The following is a 20,214-nucleotide window of genomic DNA, read 5'->3' on the forward strand; positions in this document are numbered from 1 at the left end:
ACTGCATTCGTGGAAATTTATCGTCCATTTAATAGTCAGTCCGGGTTAACTCTGAGGGCCCCAAAACATAGAATTTCTACTCTTTTTCTGGAGGCAGGATATCGGGAATAGGGCCAGCTGGAACCACCAATTGATCATTACCAGTCTTCCTGCCAAGCGCAGCAACGTATCCAAATTTGTACTGCATATAGTCAGCTTTTGAAAGTCCCGATTCAACGCGAGTGCACTTACAACATCAAAATATGTCGTCTTCTTAAACGCCCCTCGAGTCAATTCCGACTCATCATAGTACAGCCGACGATACCAGCGATCAATACGAGGATAATCATGTCTGATCATCTTCAAATTGCACTTGAAGATCAAGTAGTACGCCACATCGAAGCGGGAAATCGTCGTGTACAGACGTATATCAGCTTCGCTGATACACTCACCAAAGAGAAACGGCTGGTGTTCGGGCTGACCCAAATGTGCCTCAACACGATCCAGAGCTTCGAACAGTGGATAGAGATTTTCCTCATATGCCGCCTGCGTGGTGGCGAAGCCTGTTTTGTAAACGCCATTGTTAATCAATGGGTAAACCCACGAATTCATTTCATCAATTTCGCCGCGCAAATGCTCGGGATACAATCCCACCCCGGGACGATTGACTTCGCGAAAAGCCTCCGGCAAGAGCTCGTCGAATTCAGAGTACAGCATGCGGATAATCTCGCTGCTCTCATTGTTGACGATGGTCTCCTTCTTCTTATCCCACAGCGTAGGCACCGTATACCGGCCCTCATAATGAGGATCGGCCTTCAGATACAATTCCTTGAGGAGCTTGAATCCGTACACCGGATCCTTTTGATCGGATCCATTACGACCAGAGAAGAACCATCCTTCCGGACCAAGTTCCGGATCTAGCACGGCAATTTGAATCACGTCCTCCAGGCCTTTTAGGCTACGTACGAGGTTGGCGCGGTGTGCCCACGGGCAGCCGTAGGTGATATATAGTATATAGCGGTCCTTTTCGGCGGGGAATTCGGCCGATGGATCGCGCGAGATCCAGGAGCGGAAAGATGAGTCTTTGCGACGGAAGTGACCGTCTGAGTCGGCGTGTTTGTAGATTTTTGTGTTCTTTGAGAGTTAGTTGGTCCCTTCTAGTGCTTTAGAAGGGATGTTGTAACGTGCTCACTTGGTCTGTCATTGCTTCAAATTCTGCCACGCAGACCTGTCGGATGCCGGATGGTTTCGATGCGAAGTTCGGAAGTGAAGAGTGAGATAACTTGGGAGCTCTACCTTACTCCGACTAACTATTTATTCGAGTGTCAAATCTAGTTTTTTCTATACAACATATACTGGCAGTGGCATCAAATGCGACATTTGAAGATAGGGCACGTCACCTTATGGGGCGGCTGACAAATACTGACAAATGCGGCACGGATCCATCCCGAGGTCGTCATCGCATAAGCAGATTGCAAAGAGACGGTGGATTACACAGAAAGCATTAACAAGTGCAAGTATGCGTCTATACCGTGTCGATTCCCTTCCAACAACTGCACGCGCTGATGTGCCGGCCATGATACTATACACCAGTGGCTCCACAAGGACACTTTGGACTTCCTAAGGAAGCTCCCGAAATTGATGCCGAAGTGATTGAACACAGATTTTTGAGGATGCATGTATCTAGTTGGCGTGAACGAAGTGAATGACCTGTTATGGACAATGTGAGTTTGTTTAACAAATGACGAATCTTAGTAGACAAGAGGGTCAAATACATATTATTCGTTGCGGGAGCGATTCATGTCCACCATCCTCGATGTATCCTGGCTGACGGTCCAATGAATGAAGAAGCTGAAAACGTAAATTTTGGTTAACACATGGGAGATATTTACACCAGTTGGGCTGGATAATGGCTCACCGGTCATATTGCTCACATATAAGGTACCACCACATCCCAATGTTTCAACACCCGCAGCCCAGCGTGTGGGAAAATGCAAACACCGGTCAGGTTCCCTATGTATGCAGGCATGAACTGAGTCTGCCGCGCGTCACCAATAAAGACTAGGCAGTTCTCGAAAATTCGAATCTAGACCTGTGTACCAGACTGTGGAAGGAATACCTCGCAAGCGCGAGGGAAACAAGGTACGGCAGCTACCCGCCTGGCACGACAGGGCCCCTTATGCATGGACCACTGAAACAACCCTCATTAGGTCGTTGTTCATGCCGCTGATTGAAGAAACTGGGCTTTTAGTCGTTGAATTTCGCTTAACAGAAGGCTATGCCCAAGTCAGATAAGCGGCCTATCTAGCCCAGGATACTCAACACGTGAACAATGCGGCACATGGCACAGCCAATATGCATAACTCCGTGCCCCAGGCCTAAGACCTGATCTCCATATGGCTCCACTAGTATGTGAAATGGAACCCCCTGTTCGGTAGCAAGAACCGTGTAGACTAGATATCCTAACTGGGCCTGTGGCAGCCAACGTGCTGTGTCAGATCTAAGACTAGGACAGCCTATTTTATTTCTGCCCGATGATGTGCAGTTCCTGCACATTCCGACTGGTGCATGGAGTATCCATAGTCATCCCATATCCCCAAATCCCGGTGCCGACTTGGTCGCGTTTACCTCAGGAACACCACCAAGAATATGTATGCTATCCCGGTAGTTGCATGGGGCATATTTCATACCTAATGATAAGTCAAAGTTGTAGACATAGATTTCATCAACCCGACTCAACGATGTATACATCCAGTCATGATGTCTATGATGTTCGAGATCTGCAGACCTGGGAGTCGAGGCAGGATCTGCAGAAAGTTGTCCGATTGTTTAAGACGGCGCTCCACCTGACATGGCCCACTTCTGTGACTGTTGGCTTGGTTGCAGGAGATGGGTAGCCAATGAGGGTTGACATGGAATGTTTCTCCTGTGTGGTCCCAAGGTCCAGCGATACGCGAGGGAAAAGATAAGCCGACTAATCTCCTGTTGTGCCACCCTAAAACTTTGGGACCTGGGCATACCTACATATAGATACCTAGGCTTGTTATTAGGCACTGGCGTGACGGTCTTAGGTATGTTCAAATCTTGGGCACCTGCATGGAAACATCCTCGTCACAAGATCAGTTGTGTTGTTTCGGGGATGGATATTGGGATTAGGCATCTGTCTACTATTGGGCATATTACTATATCTAACGTTGATGCCCCCCCACCTGGAGTGGATCGCAGTGGCGATCCGGGGTTAGTCCCAACCCTGTATAGGTTACATTGGATATATGTACTTCTAGGCGACGTCTCGAATGAGTAATATGCTGATTGGTTTTTTCACATTACATATTACACATATATAAATGTTTTAGGACAGTTCCGAAAATTGAGATTTAGTAATATACCCTCCTTTCAGACGTAAGGCTGTAACATATATGCCCCGGTGTGATATCCTCAATTACCCGTGGATTTCCCATATCTGGGTTGAGAAATTGACTTTTGTCATCCATGGACACGAAATGGCTCGACCTCCGGCTGGCAGGACTTTCTAATCCGATGTGGATCCCGACTCTGGAGCGGGGTGATAAGTCCTTTGTTCCCCAGGCATTTGAGGAAGGAGAGAGGAGAAGCGCCTTACCTAAAACCCCTCCCCAGACGCACAGACAACCTTGGAAGGGCCGAGAACGGTAGGAAATCTCATCGTCATCGGGGTCTGCCCCATTGGATGATTGGCCACATAAAATGTCAGTCCGCTATTTGCAGGAAAAGTTGTTTTTTAGGGGGTATTAAGAGAAAAGTGGTCAGAATCCCTGTCCTTCAGAAAGGGGAAATGCCGGAATCTCCAGGTATCCGATGTATACATCATCAAATCATGTATACAAGGTTACGCGGATAATGACCCGCGGCGGTGGAGCTTGTGGATACTGGAATTAATGGACCATCTGGGGATGATGACGATGATGAGAAGTGATGATGATGAGATATCCTCCAGTAAAATGCATACATGTATTGTTACAAATGTATAAACAATAGAATTCACTTGGGTACATCCTGTACAATGTACATGTACACAACTCGTCAGATCTTGTCCCACGTTATCTTCCCCTCAATTGCTCTCCACCTCACTTCTCTTTTCTCTCCTTGTCCATCTACTTGATGCATCTCTTGCATTTATCTTAAGTCCCTCCCTGCCAACTTGGCTTTATCTTTCCATTCCTCGCCCCTTGCCTTATCTCTGGTATTGTATGATCCCCTCCCCCTGAACTCGGATCCTTCTTTATTTACTTGCTACATTTTGCGACTGTCCAAGTTCCACTACACTGGCCCACACTTGCGACGCGCTTAAGGAAATTCTGCTAACAACTGTTGTGTAGCTGTGCTTGCAATCATTCGCGAGTCAGATTACCATTGCTTTGGGTACACTACAACACATCTCGACTACAAAGGATGTAACCGTCATTTGATTCAACTCTCAAAAGTGTTGCCATTTCAAAGTGACATTACCATATTCATCACAATATCACACCTACTTCTCAACCACGCGTTTTGTCAGGCGCCATGGCCACTGTGCTAGTTCAGCAGCAGGCGCTGCACCACTCGACCCCTCCTGCCTCTCCTATTCCCCCAGCCTTGACCATAAACCGACGATCAAGTCCTATCCCGAACAAACATATCCCAGTATGCCCTACGGGCCCTATTCCAACATCTCAGCCTACCTCCGTGTCCCGGTCTAGCGATCAGCCTTCCTCGTTATTGTCTCCCCCAGATGAGACAATGCGCATTGGACGACCGTCGTCTCCCGCTGTATATGCCATCGACGGAGACAAATTAGCAGCGGCAATTGCTCATCGAGCCTCACAACCTTTGCCAGATGCATCTTTGATGTTCCCTTGGCTCCATGGGTTGCACCGAGACAACCACTTGCAGCTGGGATTCTTTACAAGTCGCAAAAGACACGCACGTCACACCCCAAAGTGCTGGCGAGGCCTCACCGTGGTAAAGCTTGGAGGTGACTTGAGCAAGTCGCGCATCAAGGGCGCCGTAAGCCCTCATGAGGTGCTGGCGCCGTCATCCCATTTCTTGATGGCTGATCCTCCCGAGGGTTTCTCCGTCCGGAACTTCCAAATTCAAACTGCGAAGCTGGCAGCGATGTCGGATATTGTTATTTATGCCGAAGATGATAATAGTCATACCGGGCTTGTTGAGCTAGCGCACCAGTTTGCCAAGGCGCAGCGGTTATGGCGAACGAAAATGGATCCCCTGGAGGAGCGACCGACGTACAACACCTTCATTCTTGCCGGTTCGTTATTCTACCCTATTTCCCGCATTAATGGACTAGCAATTGATATACTCCCCAAGACAAATTTTCCAATGTGGCCGAGAAGCATCCAGAGATCATTGCCATCGATGCGAGAGGTCTACCGACAGGCCAAGTTATGGATTTCGGTAACTTCAAAGGAACCTTGGCGCGCCTAGAGTTTATGCTAACCATTTGATAGTCCAATGGGAGCGACTGGAAATGTCTACTATGTCCCAGGCGTCCGAGATTTCGCGTAATGTTTGGCTCGGGCCTACTCCGGAGTCCTTCCACATTGAAGCTCTTGGATCACCAGAGGAAGAGGGCTATGACCTGTTAATCGAGACATGCGACATGGCAAACATCCCTGGTCCACGGTTCCTCGCAATGCTCGACAAACAGATAGAAAGTGGTCCCCAGCGCTTAGAGTTTCCCTCATCGGGATCTCTCGTGCTTCCATCAGGGAACACACGGGAAGTGGAGGATATTGTCAACACTATCAGGTGGATCTACTACCTTGCACACCCGGAAACTTCCTCGGAAGAGCTTGAGACTGACGGAGATGTCGTAATGACCAAATCGAGCGGGGAACCCCGCAAGATTCTCATCCACTGCGCGGACGGTTATACCGAAAGCTCGCTGTTGGCAGTGGCGTACTTTATGTTTGCAGAGGGCGTGCCTGCCCATGAAGCTTGGCTTCGACTGCATTGCGATAAGAAACGCAACTTCTTTGCCTATCCAACAGATGTTGCTTTCCTATGTCATATTCAAGGACGTCTCTTGCAGGAAAGCCCCGCGACCCAGTCCACGGACCCCTCGGAAATCGGGGATCCGCATTGGTTTCACAACATGGATGGCTCCTTCCCTAGTCGCATCCTGCCGTATCTGTATCTGGGCAATTTGAATCACGCGAACAACCCGGAGCTTCTGCGGGAACTTGGGATCAAGCGTGTGCTCAGTATTGGCGAGGCTGTCAATTGGACAGATGCGGACCGCGCCAACTGGGGCCCTGATAATTTGATGTACATTGACAATGTCCAAGACAATGGCATTGATCCTTTATGTCAGGAGTTCGATCGTTGTTTGGACTTTATTGGTAGGTCCTCCAGATTTGTTGCGTCATTGCAGTTTCCTTATGCTAATTCTTTTGCAGAACAAGGAAAGCGCGATGGCACGGCCACATTGGTTCATTGTCGAGTCGGTGTTTCTCGATCCGCAAGTATTTGCATCGCTGAAGTCATGGCGTCCAAAAACCTCTCTTTCCCGCGTGCATAGTAAGTTAATTTCCAATGAAGTCGTCTAGCTGGACCATGATGCTAATTCATAATAGCTGCTTTGTCCGCGCAAGGCGACTCAACGTCATCATCCAACCTCATCTTCGCTTTGTGTAAGTCTCCTGAGTTCTTCTACCCTCACATATAAAAAGAGGTATCTGCTCACACTTATCCGCAGCTACGAACTTCTTCAATGGGAGGAGTATCAAATGGAAAAGCGAGGCCAGTCCATCAAGCGAGAGCTTGAATGGGAAACTGTTGCGCGTGAGATAGCTCTGCTCAACAAGCCCTATTCGAGGCATTAAGAGTAGCCTCGAGCTCCGAGGCCCACCTCAAATCCACATGGTCAGGATTATAAGGACGGGTCATTGGATACTACGCAATGGTCATTCCTGCCGCGAGCGCAAACGCTGAAAGCACTTCACATCACTTCTCTACCAACTTCCCGAGGGACGACATTCAGCCCGGACACCAAACCTATTTTCTTCTTAATGCGTGTTTTTTTTTCCCACCTCATCCATGTGCGAGATACTACACTACGATACAATGACTTTGCACGATTTCTACGAACAAGAGACGACTTCTTGAATGATCTTTGGCGCTCGGCGTTTGGAAGACCTCAGGGCATGGGAGATATTGCACGCATCATACACCATGCAATGACTTTCTGCTGTCTCTGTTTGGCCCGATATTTTGTTTCTTCTTAGCCAGCCCATCTTGTTGATTCTACCTCTTGATTTCGCCCTATTCTGTCTTTCTGTTTTCAATTTTCGATTTTCGATTTCTAGTCCTTGTTCTTTTTGTTCTTTTATTTCTGTTTCATCCAACAATCCAGGATTTGCACTGTTATTTCCGCCCATATCATTTACCAGCATTTTCTCATGATACACCTCGCCCTGTTCAGGGTTATGTCTTCATGCCACGCTGCACGTTTGAACTGGAGCTTTCGAAAAGATACTTATTCGTTTCTCAACATGCATATCCATTTGAATTGTTATTCCTTTGCGGTCTTGTTTCCATATTTCTGTCGCGCCTCTTTTCTCTTCTCTCAGGCCCTCCCCATTGGGCTTTGGACTATGTGTTATCTAGGGTTGGCGTTGTCACAAGCTCGACGATCACAGGCGCGTCTGCTGATCATTTTAATGTTATTATCTCGTCCGGGCTTCGCAAATTTTCGATTCGATTAAAGATTCCTTGTAAGATCTGCGTGAATACATACCAAGTCAAGCGCGCAACCTGTATCCGGACTCGATTACGAATGGCCAATGTATGCCCAGGAATGTCCCTGAAAAGCAGACAGATATTCGTCATTCATAAATATAAATCGGTATAGTACAACTGTATGATCATACGATAGCCTCTACTCAACAGCGCTCAAACACCCGATACAGCCCCTTCAGATCTGCAACCTCAACCACACCCCGCAGTAGTCGTGACGTGGCAACCAACCGTGCACGCAGAGCCGGGAAAACAGCATGCTCCAACATACGAACCATCTGCGCCCGACGCGCCCTCACAAAAGCGTCTTCGTCGTCGTCTTCGACCTCGGAGCCATCGGCTACCACCGGCCCCTGCATAGCCGACTCCCCCAATGCGTCCTGTACAACAGTCCGCGATAGAACCGGAAGCTGCTCAGGCGTGTAAAAAGCAGCTAGCTCACGCAAGAACGTACGGAAGCAACCCTCTTCACTACCCCAGTCCACATACGGCCCAAGCCTCAGCAGGAACCGAGGCAGTTTCGCCAGCGCGGGCAGATACCCCTTCAGCAACAGGGGGATGGTCAGCAAGGTTCCGTGGGGACTGATCTGCATCGAAAAGTACTCGTTCAGCATCTCGCGACGGTCGATGAGCGTGCGTGCTATCATCTCCGGTGCATTAGCGAAGATGGAATCGGCCTCTTCCCCGTTGGACTCGGCGTGCTCTTGCCGTTCCGATTCCGCTGCGATTTTCAGTAGATCTACCAACTTCGGCGCTGGGTCGAGTCGGATTACGCCGAAGTTCCCGAAGTCGGTTAGGCCGACTTGGTAGAAAAATTCGTGGCATGCCAGTCCGTAGTCGATTAGGTATAGCTTCACGCCTGATTGGATGGCTGCGAGTCGGCGTCGCTCGTCGACTAGCCCGACGTATGTGTGTGACGCAAACATCTCTGTTAGTGTGTTGTGCATTTCGGAGCGGACGGAGGCTCGGAGACTCTTGACGGATGTGAGGGCGATCTTTAGGGGTTGGCGATCTGTTGTTTCGTATTGGAGGCCGTTGTCGAGGATTGATGTCGTTGGCGTGTCGGTTTCTGTGGGTGCTTCTGGGTTCGACGGGTCGCGGGGTGAGGCTGCGGCTGGGCCTAGCATTGCTGTGATTTTGCGAACTTTGGAATCTGTTCGGATGAGGTTGTTTTCGTAGGGTTTCTTTGTGGTTGCTGGTGTTTTGGGCGTCGCTCCGGCTTTTATTGCCTCTGCTGTACCCTCATGGACTGGAGCGCCTTGATCGCGTTGTATCGACTCAATCGCCTGCACACCAGGTAGGAGGCTCTGTGTTAGGAATGTGCGACTCGAGTCCACCTCAGCCAGCTTGGATCGGATTTCAGTGCAAACAAGCTCGATAATCTCGTCCTCGTTTAGAAAATTCACTTCACGCTTTGTCGGGTGTACATTGACGTCAACGCGATTAGGCTCGATCTCGAGATCAAGATAGACGAAAGGGTGGCCGCCCTTGGGCAAAAAGGCAGAGTAAGTCTGTTCAACCGCACGCTTAACAGCAGTCGACTCCACTGCGCGGTGATTGATGAAAAGTAGAATCACCGTCTTCTTGACATGGTAGTTGGCGTTCGTAGCGAGGCCGGAAGCGCGAAATCCGAACTTCATATCCTCGGTTTTGAACTCAACAAGCTCGTTCGCCACAGCACTGCCGTGAATCTGGCGGATCCGGTCGATCGTATTTGCACTTACCGGAGTCGAGATGCTCACACCGGAGTCTCCGTGTTTGCGGCATGAGAAAGCGACCCCGGAGCAATGCACTGCGTATCGGCCAACGACATCGAGAATTTTGGCATATTCCTCGCTTGCCGAGCGGAAAGCTCTCCGACGAGTCGGGACGTTGTAGAAGAGATCCTCCACCTTGGGCCTCATTAACTTGAGAGCATGCCGTATTTTCATCTGCTTAACTTACGGTGATTTGAGTTCCTCCTCGGCCAGCCGTTGCCTTGGGTGCTGCATTCTGGCCTGGCTTTGCCGGTATCAACTTTCCATCTCCGTAATGTGCTCGCCAGGCACAGCTGGATCCAGCAGTTTTCGTTGTGACTGTCAGATGTGCAATATGACTGATACTAGCAAGAGCTTCACCGCGGAATCCGTATGTCCCAATGGAGGTCAAATCTTCGAACTCTTTGAGCTTAGATGTAGTAAACCTCTCGCAGAGGATAGGAAGATCATCTCGCTAGATAATGTCAGAGACGGCTCCTGTAACATCAAAGATAACTTACATCAATACCGTGGCCATTATCAGTAATCTGGAGTAGTTTCAGACCCCCTTCCTTAATCAGGACTTCAACTGAGGTGGAGCCAGCATCGACGGCGTTTTCGATGAGCTCCTTCAGTGCGTGCATTGGAGCAACAATAATCTCCCCAGCAGCAATTTTATTTACGACATCAGGATCCAACGCCTGTCTGGGACTTAGTATCTGCTTTATGTGATAGTATACGACAAGACTCATGTGCACGCGTTGCCTTACCTTGATTTTCTTTGGTTTAGGGGGTTCCGGGGGCTCATCTTCCTCTGCTGCGCGCTTTGTTCCGCGCTGATCGATAGGATCAATATGCATATTGTCTTCCATCATGAACTGCAGTTGTCAGGAAGGTGTTCGGCGGGGAAGTGAATCGCGAACTGCGCGTAGTTGGAGAAAAGGCGAAGATCCGATAAGGCGATAAGAGAGCCCAGCGTCATTGTTTGCGGAGATCGTTTGCTCCGCTGCACTCTTCTCATTCTTCCTCTTTCAATGAATACGCAACAATTCGGTCGAATTTGTTCTCTGTATTTATTGTTTGCTTCGATGTCATAAAAGGAACCACGGAGCTCACGGAGCTTGCCCTTGATCATTCCGGGCGCACATCATGAGCCGTGCAAAGATGCCCCTTCGGGCTGATGAAGAGATGGGAAAGAAAGATGACGACCATCGACCATCTGATCGAGCACGTTTTCTGCCTCTGCAGCATCGAGCAATGCCTCGACCTCGCCGAATACTGTTTGTGATTATTGCGCTTGTTCTCATCTACGAGTTCTTCAAGCACATGCCGACGGACCTGAGACCCGCCGTCGATCGGTACGACCCTGCGATCGCGAAGCTACGAGAAGAAACCCTTGCCAGATGGGCTGGTTCAGACAAGCCATCTGCTGTTCCCAAGGCAGATACTGTACAACCGGGCAATTTGCCACCAGTTAAGGTGTCGGAATCGAACCAAAATGGGGAAGCTTATAATGGGATGATCAAGTTCTCCGAATTGGCCGACTCTCTTCCTCGCCATAAGTATTCACGCAAATCTGCCAGCCATGCAGTTGTGTTTGCAGCCTCAAGTCTCCACAGTGTGTCGGATCTTTTGCCCCTAGCTTGTCGGATGGCTGGTCAACGGCTGAACTATGTGCATTTCACATTGATGGGAAAGGAGGAAGTTTCGATTGAAGGGATTAAAGAAGTCAACAGAGTCAGAGATAGTGAATGCCCGATGACCTGGCACGGTATGATATTCAGATTCTGATGGTCAACACGTTTTGCTGACTTAGCGACAACAGATGCTCGGCCGGACTATGCACCCAAATCTACAGATGGCCGTATGAAGCGGTCCGTGATAGCAGGGTTGCAAAACATCCAACTCTACATCAGCCCCGAGGCTATCATTACACAGGGTCGGGACTGGGAAGACACCTTTTTCTGGGACGGAGTCGAGGTCCTTTCCCGAGAAAATGCCCTCCCTCACGTTGCTCTCTCCGCTGCTTCAAGGGATCTTATGTGGATAGCCTCACTGGACAGCGAAGCTCTTCGATGTAAGTCATCTCTCCCTTCTTTGATATGCTAGATCCGGAATGCTGATGGTAAGTACAATAGCCTGGAATAATATGCAAATCGAAATGGTGGTGCATGCACCCTCCGAATCTTCTGGATCTTTGATCAGGCTTATCCAGTCATTGGATGCAGCCGACTATTTAGGATCGACTCCAAGCTTGACAATAGAGCTCCCGCAGCGGGTAGACTCGCAGTTGCTTCAATTTCTACAACATTTGGGCGGGTTGACCCAGCTTCCTGGCCGAATTACTATTCGGCGGCACATTCAGCCGCGTGACATGGACACAGCAGAATCATCGCTTCGAACTGTGGAGTCGTTCTATCCACGGGACCCTGAGATGACACATTTGCTTCTGCTATCTCCACAGACGGAGCTCGCACCATCCTTCTATCACTACCTGAAGTTTGCCGTGCTGAACTACAAACAGTCTTCCCGAGCCAAGCGTATATTCTCGAAGATGGTCGGCATTTCACTCGAACTACCGTCATCAAAACCTACTGCTGATAGCCAATCTTTCACTCCGCCGCCCATGACCGTTGAAGGGAAAGGACAGTTTCTTCCCTCGTTCCTCTGGCAGGCCCCCAATAGTAATGCAGCTTTATATTTCGGTGATGCATGGGCGGAGTTCCATTCCTTCATGGCTAACCGCTTGTCGACTCCGCAATCCGCGACAGCCCCCCAAACAAAGTTTATATCGGAGAAATATCCGGCGTTTATGGAACACATGCTTGAGATGATCCGCGCCAGAGGATATTATCTCCTCTATCCAGCATTCCCAGGCACCAAGTATTCCTCGATTGCCACAGTACACAACGAGCTCTATAAGCCCCCAGAAGAATTCGGTGACAGCAATCCCGCAACCTCGGGCGAAGAAGGCACTCAAAATATTCATGATCCTACTCAGCCGCTGAAAGGTGGTGTTTCCTCTGGCTTGGGGTCCACCGAGAAACCGTTAAACCGTGCATCAACTATTATGCCATTGCTTGACTTGTTCCCTTCAGGTCTTCCTGATCTTGATGCTTTGTCTCTGCTTTCATACGACGGAGAGGGATTAACAGCCGCGGCGTACAGTCAACAGACCGAAGAATACGCCCAGCAATTTCGAATTTATTACGGAGGATGTGCCAGAGATAGCGAGGTTGATGAGCCCTCGCCAGACCTATTATTTTGCACTCAAGAATGAACTCCCTCCGATATCCAGGATCTGAGGTGTCATTTCACCGGCATGTTTACCAAGTTTAGGATACACGTGGATGGTCGGCCACTCATGCGGCACATGTTCTTGACGACGTAACCATCGAATAATCCGATCTGTTCGGTCTAAGATGATACTATGCACATTACATGTAGGAACACATCAACCTGTTTTTGGATGTTGTATACAAAGGTAGTAAAAACAAAAGCCCAGAGGACTATTCTATGTATAACCATAAAATGAAAATGTTCGTTTGAACGTAAACTCCGCAGACCATTCTGTCCCTTAAGTTATAAGGATTCGAGTCATAGAAGTGAAGTCGTTGCATCGCAAGTCCAAAACAATGACGAGGGCCTGCCGCAGGGCTTGGCACCTTATGTAATCTGATTCCGGAGCTGCACCAGACCTAGCTCTGTTTCTCCATCACCAGCTTACAATCCACTTGCATTACTCTTTACTTGCAGAACTTCATCTATTTCTGCGTTGTAATACCATCTTCTGCTCATCTGCGATACCTACCTCTCCCACGCCGCTTCGATTTCCCCCCGACTTGGTTCCCAGCTACCATCAGAAATGGCCAACGAGGGCGAACGGCCAACCTCCGCCGACAAGGGCAAGGGCAAGGTTGATGATGTTCGTGAGTTGAACGGAAAGAAGACCGAAGGCGAGAAGCCAGCAGACGAAAAGAAGAAAGATGAGGCATCTCAAGAAGGTACGTTGCGATAAGGCAATCCCAAGGTTCTCGCAGCGGAGCATGTGGTTTCTCTCAAGACTCCACGGTAGCACTCAAGGCAACATGCTGACGGAGCTTCTCTACAGAGGAACTTAGTGAAGAGGATCAACAATTGAAGAGCGAACTTGAGATGCTCGTTGAGCGGTTAAAGGTAGAGTCACCCTCCTGTCCCGTGCGCATAGCACGATGACGTTAATCCTCTTTTCTGCTCTCAATAGGAACCCGATACCTCGCTCTATGGGCCTGCTTTGGATGCAATCAAGAACTTTATCAAGACTTCTACTTCCTCCATGACAGCTGTTCCTAAGCCTCTCAAGTTCCTCCGACCGCATTATGATGACCTGGCAGGGCTATACGAGACATGGGCCCCAGGCCCTGTGCAGGTTAGTTATCCGGCGCCTATATCGCTTTGTCAATATCTAACGATAGACTCCTTCCTAGAACTCGTTGGCCGATATGCTGTCTGTGCTTGGAATGACCTACGGGGATGAAGAGAAACTGGAAACCATCAAATACCGCTTGTTGGCCAAATCGGAAGACCTTGGCTCTTGGGGTCATGAGTATATCCGACATCTCGCACTGGAAATCGGACAAGAATATCTGAACCGGTTGAACGCAGAGCAGGATACCCAGGATCTAGTGGACCTTGCGTTGTCGCTGGTGCCCTATTTCCTGAGTCATAACGCTGAAGCCGATGCTGTTGATCTCATGAGCGAACTGGAAATCATCGAAGATATTCCTCAATTTGTTGACGAGAACACATATGCTCGAGTCTGCTTGTATATGGTCAGCATGGTCAATCTACTCACTTACCCTGAAGATCAGCAATTCCTTCGAACCGCCCACGCGATCTACGTCCGCTACAACAAGCTTTCGCAAGCGATCGTGCTCGCTATCCGGTTGAACGACACTGAGCTCATCAAGAGTGATATCCATGCCACGACTGATATGTCTTTGAAGAAACAGATGGCTTTCCTTGTCGCCCGGCAGCAGATCTGGCTCGACCTCCCGGCCGAGGATGAGGAGGGAGAGGCCTTGGCTGATTGTCTCAACAACACTTCTATCCCGAAGCACTTCAAGTCTCTGGGCAAAGAACTCAATATTCTGGACCCAAAGATGCCGGAGGATATCTACAAGACACATCTTGAGAGCAGTCGCGGAGCCGGCCTCACCAATCTTGATTCTGCACGACACAACTTGGCCAGCGCATTTGTCAACTCATTTGCCAACTCTGGCTTTGGTAACGATGAGATGATGCTAGTGGAGGGTGACAAGCGCCCGTGGGTGTGGAAGACCAAGGATGATGGCATGCTTTCTACAACTGCGTCGCTGGGTATGCTGCTACACCGTGATGTCGAGGATGGTTTGGATAAGATCGACAAGTTCACCTACGCGCAAGAAGACCAGGTTAAGGCTGGTGCACTGCTCGCTATTGGTATCCTAAACTCCGGCGTCCGACTTGACTCTGACCCCGCCCTTGCCCTCCTGAGTGATCCCGACAACCTTGAGGCGAAGAACGTGCCGATGAGAGTTGCATCCATCATGGGTCTTGGTCTGGCATATGCCGGTTCCAACAAGGAAGAACTGCTCGAGGTTCTCCTCCCGATTGTGGAGGACGCCTCACTAGACATGCAGCTGTCTGCCATGGCAGCAGTTTCGCTGGGTCTCATCTTTGTTGGTTCATCAAACCACCAAGTTAGCGAGGCAATCGCGACGACCTTGATGGATGAGGAGCGTCAGAAGCAGCTCAAGGACAAGTGGACAAGGTTCATGGCCCTTGGTCTGGCACTTCTGTACTTCGGCCGTCAAGAGGAGGTTGATGTCATCCTCGATATCCTCAAGGCAGTTGACCACCCCATGGCTAAGCCCACTTCAGTCCTTGCCTCAGTATGCGCTTGGGCAGGTACTGGTACGGTGCTCAAGCTACAAGAGCTCCTCCACATCTGCAATGACCTCATTGAAGAAAAGGAGGAGAACAAGGGCGATGAGCTTGTTCAGTCGTATGCTGTTCTCGGTCTGTCTCTCATTTCCATGGGCGAGGATGTCGGACAGGATATGATTCTCCGCCAGTTCGGTCACCTCATGCACTACGGGTCTAGCAACATTCGCCGGGCTGTTCCCCTGGCTATGGGCCTGATCAGCCCCAGCAACCCACAAATGAAGGTTTACGACACACTGTCCCGGTACAGTCACGACAATGACAACGATGTTGCCATTAATGCCATCTTCGCAATGGGTCTCTGTGGCGCTGGTACTAACAATGCCCGTATCGCACAGCTTCTCCGGCAATTGGCCAGCTACTACCACCGCGACCAGAACTCACTATTCATGGTTCGCATCGCCCAAGGTCTCCTACACATGGGCAAGGGTACCATGACGCTTAATCCCTTCCACACCGACCGACAGGTCCTTTCCCGTGTCTCAGCAGCGGGTTTGCTTACTGTGCTTGTATCGCTCATCGATGCTAAGCAATTCATCCTCGCTGAACACCACTACCTGCTCTACTTCCTCATTACCGCCATGTTCCCCCGCTTCCTTATTACCCTCGATGAGGACCTTCAGCCACTCACCGTCAACGTCCGCGTCGGTCAGGCTGTGGATGTGGTCGGCCAGGCAGGTCGTCCGAAGACCATCACTGGATGGCAGACTCAGAGCACGCCAGTCCTCCTGGCCTACGGTGAGAGGGCCGAGCTTGAGGATGAGCAATACATCCCTCTGAGCAGCACTCTCGAAGGCTTGGTCATCTTGCGCAAAGTACGTATCACTTACCTCAAGTGCAAATTGCCAGTACTAACATATGTTCCAGAACCCGGACTATGAAAACCCCGAATAAGCAAGCTAGGCTAGATATTCCCCGGTTTACATCCATCGCTCGCAACCAGCAGGACTCGTATAGTGGTCGGGTTATCGTTGGATCTAATGTATTCAGAACGAATGAAGAATAGCATGGATTTATTTTTACAGTTTTATCTGTCTGTCTTCTACGACTGCTTGGATCTATGAGTAAGTAGACTATGCAGTAGGTATTTTGAAGCTCAGTGGATTTGTAGAGCCTAGTGTACGAGAAGGGAACTCATCCTGAACCAGGCCCTTGTATTCATCTATTTTGAGAGAGATACCCGGTTACAACATTATAACCATCCCAGAATGCTATCCATGTAAAGGTGAAGCTATCAAGGTTCTCAGCCCGGATAGGAAATAGGGCTTAGGGCTAGGTCCTTATCAACTTTTTTCCTCCGCTGCATCGTTGAGTGATCCAACTCGTCTTGAAGTTCTGGTCTTCAACGAATCAATTCAAGGAAATTCGAAGAAAGCGAAAGGCTCCTTCATTTCCTCGCAGCCATGAAACTCGACGCTAAGGCTATTCGCTACCTCACCTCCGAGGATTTCCGAGTTCTCGCAGCGGTACTTATCGGCCCCTCTTGGGTTTACCCCGCGATATTCTTTCTTTGGGGATATTCTATCGCGCATTCTTCATTAGCTAACATGTAGATTATTCTAGTGTGAAGCCGGCAGCCGGAACCATGAGGTCGTCCCAACGCCATTGATCTCACAGCTTTCGGGCCTCCGAGGCGGCAGCGGTGTCAATCGCGCAATCTCAAACCTCGCGAAAATCAACTTGATCGCAAAGGTCAAGAATGCCAAGTGTATGCATTTCATGTACTTCTGCTCTGAGAGCTTATCTCTAATACACGTATTCGATTTATAGATGACGGATACCGACTCGCATACGGAGGATTGGATTATCTTGCGTTGAACGCGCACCAAAAGTCAAAGGTCATCTATTCAGTTGGCAACCAAATCGGGGTTGGAAAAGAATCAGACATTATCGTGGTGGCCGATAGCACCGGAGCGCAGCGCATTATGAAAATCCACCGTCTCGGCCGTATCTCGTTCCGAACAGTCAAGACAAACCGCGACTACCTACGGCACCGCAGCTCAGCCCCATGGATGTACATGTCTCGATTGGCAGCAATGAAGGAGTTCGCTTTCATGAAGGCTCTGCGCGAGAACGGATTCTCCGTCCCCGAGCCCATTGCCCAGAACAGACACACCATCGTCATGAGTCTAATTGATGCTTTCCCTCTGCGCCAAATCTCAAAAGTCGCCGACCCCGCTGGGCTGTACTCCGAGCTTATGAATATGATCTTGGAACTTGCGCGATATGGTCTTATCCATGGTGATTTCAACGAGTTCAATATCCTTATCAAGGAAGAGCTAGACCCCGAAATGAAGGGGAAAGAGCTCACTGAGGAAGAGGAAGATGAGCATATCCGGCTGGTCCCGGTTCTCATTGATTTCCCGCAGATGGTGTCTGTCGACCACGTTAACGCTGAAATGTACTTTGACCGTGATGTGGAATGTATCAAGCGATACTTCAAGCGCAAGTTCCACTTTGTGAGCGACTCAAAGGGCCCTACATTCGCCGAGGCGAGAAAGAAGCTCCTCAAGAACCCCGGCAAACGTCTGGATGTTGAAGTTGAAGCCTCAGGTTTCTCACGCAAGATGGCCCGTGAGCTCGAGGCTTATATGGCAGACGTGGGAGTCAAAGGAGATGGAGAGGCTTCTAAGGATAGCGACGATGAAGATGAGGATGAGGATGATGAGGAAGAGTCCGGATCTGAAGCCGAGGATGCCAGTGATGCCCACGAGACCAAGGACTCCGAAGATGTCGGTGACAGCACCAAACGGTTGGAAGAACTTCGAGTCTCTGGATCGGCGGAGCAATAAAAGGAAATGATCTTGGGCTTTCTTAATGACTATTTACGATGAATAAAGCATGTAATATAGGTTGCAGAATTTCCTATCAAAGGATGTCTTTTAGAATATATAAACGCTCCGTTTAGGAAAGAAATATCAAAAATATAACAATGATTCCATACCTGACCGTCGCTCTCACATCCCACGTGACGAGCTCGACGTGACTAACACCTAGACATCCAGCTGCAGTAGGAACTTTCAGTTATAGTAATTCTTGCGTAGGAGTCGTGCCTATGCACAAAAGCGATCAACCATCGAATATCACAGCTCAGTCCTAGCCTTTTCTTTTTCTGACCTTCGTACAAAAATAAACTTCTCCCTTTCCAACCAATTCTTGGTCTTTTTCCTCCGACAACTCACCACGAGGTTTGTTCGTCACCCTTACTCGACCAGCAGCTACGAGACCATGCCACAAGCTCCAGGATATGCCCTGGACAGCTACACTCGGCTCCTTTGTACCTTAGGACTGCTTGTCCTCTTCACTCGCTATGCAGTCCGCTATGTTGGGAAGCTAGTGAGAAGCTACTTGTTCGTATCACCCGAGCATATCACCCTCGACTACGGGTGCTCGGATTGGCGGATCAGTAGCCAAAGAGCCGCAGATCTGTACAGTTCTGGTACCAAGCTCTGGACGAGAGAGGATCTCAAAGCCATAGAACAACAATTGGGCCAATCCTATATAATGGACCGATTTTCAGTCCGTCGGATTGATGGAAGCATAATCCTAATTTCCAATCCCTTGTTCCAAGTACAGAATCCTATCTGGTACGTACGTGGGTATGGTATTCCGACCTCATCTCGGCCTGCAATCGAAGTTTTCCGACCTAATTTCAGCCTATAATCTAAGTTTTCCTTAGGAAACCCTATATCAAGTACCAAGAATATTGGCAACTTGTCAAAACACAACCCAGCGGCCCAATCGAAACCTACCTATGCTCTTATATTGTGGATTGGAGCAATCAAACTGCACGAAACTTTCGAGGGTTCATAGCACAGCCTATGCAAGTCTTTGAGGAGAAAGACTTATTATGGCAGAATAGCACGACCTATAAGCAATTGGCAGCCTTAATCCAAGATTTGATCGGTACAAACACTGTGAAGAAAGTTCTCTGCTTCGGGCTCGGTGATTTTTGCCGCTCCGCCCCTGAATGGCTAAAAGAGCAGCATGGCTCTTGGGATGAGACCTCGGATATAGAAAATGTGACGGGCTGTATAATCCAGCATTCGATGGCTATCACTATAGCTCAACTTTGTCGTGGCAATGAAACAGTGCCATTACTTGCTCAGGACCCGGATTATACAGAGCTCGCAGAAAAGATCCTAACCAACAATGGATTCAAAATTGTTGGACCTCACGGTGCAGGAGGGTTTGCGGAAATTGACGAGGAATCGATCGTGATATCAGCCTTTGCTGCCGCCCCAGTCAAGCAGATTATCGCCGATCTTGCTCGGCCTATGCTTATTATTTCCACCGGCTTTAATGTCTTCAATAGCAATGAGTAAGTTCGCTTTTATCGATCCTCGAATCTAACTAACTAGGGCACTTTATCGATTCTCGAATCTGGCTAACTAGGGCACTTCACAGAAAACCATTGGCAGACGCTGAATCTCCGAGAACAAGGCAAATGTGGCTTGATTATGATGTCTATACCCTTCCAAGCCATTCTAAAGATGTTGAAATATGCTGTGCAGTAAAAGGATTACATTTGTATCGCAGACGCCAGCAACCTCTGGATTCGCAAGGAGCCTGAGACCTTACATCTAGGGACTGTGGATCACAAACCATCGCAAATATGAAATGGATATCAAAAAGGGAACCTTATGTATATGTATAGCCCCTGCTACTCTGTCTTTCCTATCCCTTATGCGCTGCTGTAGATTAGAAGTCATGACGGAGGCAGAGACTGCAATAGAGGGCACGTCGTACTGTACTTTAAATG

At 49.1% G+C, this 20,214-nt stretch overlaps 7 protein-coding genes across 7 annotated transcripts; 5 read left to right on the forward strand and 2 right to left on the reverse strand.

Annotated features, from left to right (window-relative positions):
- Positions 1-76: 76 nt before the first annotated feature.
- Positions 77-1,183, reverse strand: N7525_007147 (glutathione S-transferase family protein; the record flags this gene model as incomplete). Its single annotated transcript, XM_002567673.2, has 3 exons — positions 77-181; positions 232-1,113; positions 1,172-1,183. 3 exons carry the CDS (start codon positions 1,181-1,183, stop codon positions 77-79), a joined length of 999 nt encoding a protein of 332 aa, XP_002567719.2.
- Positions 1,184-4,521: 3,338 nt separating this feature from the next.
- Positions 4,522-6,839, forward strand: pps1 (tyrosine/serine/threonine protein phosphatase PPS1; the record flags this gene model as incomplete). The annotated part of the gene is made up of 6 exons (XM_061213923.1): positions 4,522-5,263; positions 5,323-5,409; positions 5,463-6,356; positions 6,414-6,534; positions 6,591-6,647; positions 6,713-6,839. The coding sequence occupies 6 exons, from the start codon at positions 4,522-4,524 to the stop codon at positions 6,837-6,839; spliced, it is 2,028 nt and encodes a 675-aa protein (XP_061068354.1).
- Positions 6,840-7,898: 1,059 nt separating this feature from the next.
- On the reverse strand, positions 7,899-10,360 carry N7525_007149 (mismatch repair ATPase MLH1; the record flags this gene model as incomplete). The annotated part of the gene is made up of 4 exons (XM_002567675.2): positions 7,899-9,644; positions 9,697-9,963; positions 10,010-10,189; positions 10,259-10,360. 4 exons carry the CDS (start codon positions 10,358-10,360, stop codon positions 7,899-7,901), a joined length of 2,295 nt encoding a protein of 764 aa, XP_002567721.1.
- A 277-nt stretch (positions 10,361-10,637) lies between these two features.
- On the forward strand, positions 10,638-12,768 carry N7525_007150 (uncharacterized protein; the record flags this gene model as incomplete). The annotated part of the gene is made up of 3 exons (XM_061213924.1): positions 10,638-11,259; positions 11,305-11,565; positions 11,627-12,768. The coding sequence occupies 3 exons, from the start codon at positions 10,638-10,640 to the stop codon at positions 12,766-12,768; spliced, it is 2,025 nt and encodes a 674-aa protein (XP_061068355.1).
- Positions 12,769-13,353: 585 nt separating this feature from the next.
- Positions 13,354-16,346, forward strand: N7525_007151 (proteasome regulatory particle base subunit RPN1; the record flags this gene model as incomplete). Its single annotated transcript, XM_002567677.1, has 5 exons — positions 13,354-13,492; positions 13,600-13,664; positions 13,732-13,896; positions 13,955-16,267; positions 16,320-16,346. 5 exons carry the CDS (start codon positions 13,354-13,356, stop codon positions 16,344-16,346), a joined length of 2,709 nt encoding a protein of 902 aa, XP_002567723.1.
- Positions 16,347-16,855: 509 nt separating this feature from the next.
- N7525_007152 (protein kinase RIO2) lies at positions 16,856-18,244 on the forward strand (the record flags this gene model as incomplete). The annotated part of the gene is made up of 3 exons (XM_002567678.1): positions 16,856-16,918; positions 17,016-17,160; positions 17,223-18,244. 3 exons carry the CDS (start codon positions 16,856-16,858, stop codon positions 18,242-18,244), a joined length of 1,230 nt encoding a protein of 409 aa, XP_002567724.1.
- Positions 18,245-19,273: 1,029 nt separating this feature from the next.
- N7525_007153 (uncharacterized protein) lies at positions 19,274-19,777 on the forward strand (the record flags this gene model as incomplete). The annotated part of the gene is made up of 1 exon (XM_002567679.2): positions 19,274-19,777. One exon carries the CDS (start codon positions 19,274-19,276, stop codon positions 19,775-19,777), a length of 504 nt encoding a protein of 167 aa, XP_002567725.2.
- Positions 19,778-20,214: the final 437 nt, after the last annotated feature.

This window comes from Penicillium rubens (genome assembly GCF_028828025.1).
Source record: "Penicillium rubens strain IBT 27055 chromosome Unknown utg000003l_segment0_segment0, whole genome shotgun sequence".
Classification (NCBI taxonomy): Eukaryota; Fungi; Ascomycota; class Eurotiomycetes; order Eurotiales; family Aspergillaceae; genus Penicillium; species Penicillium rubens.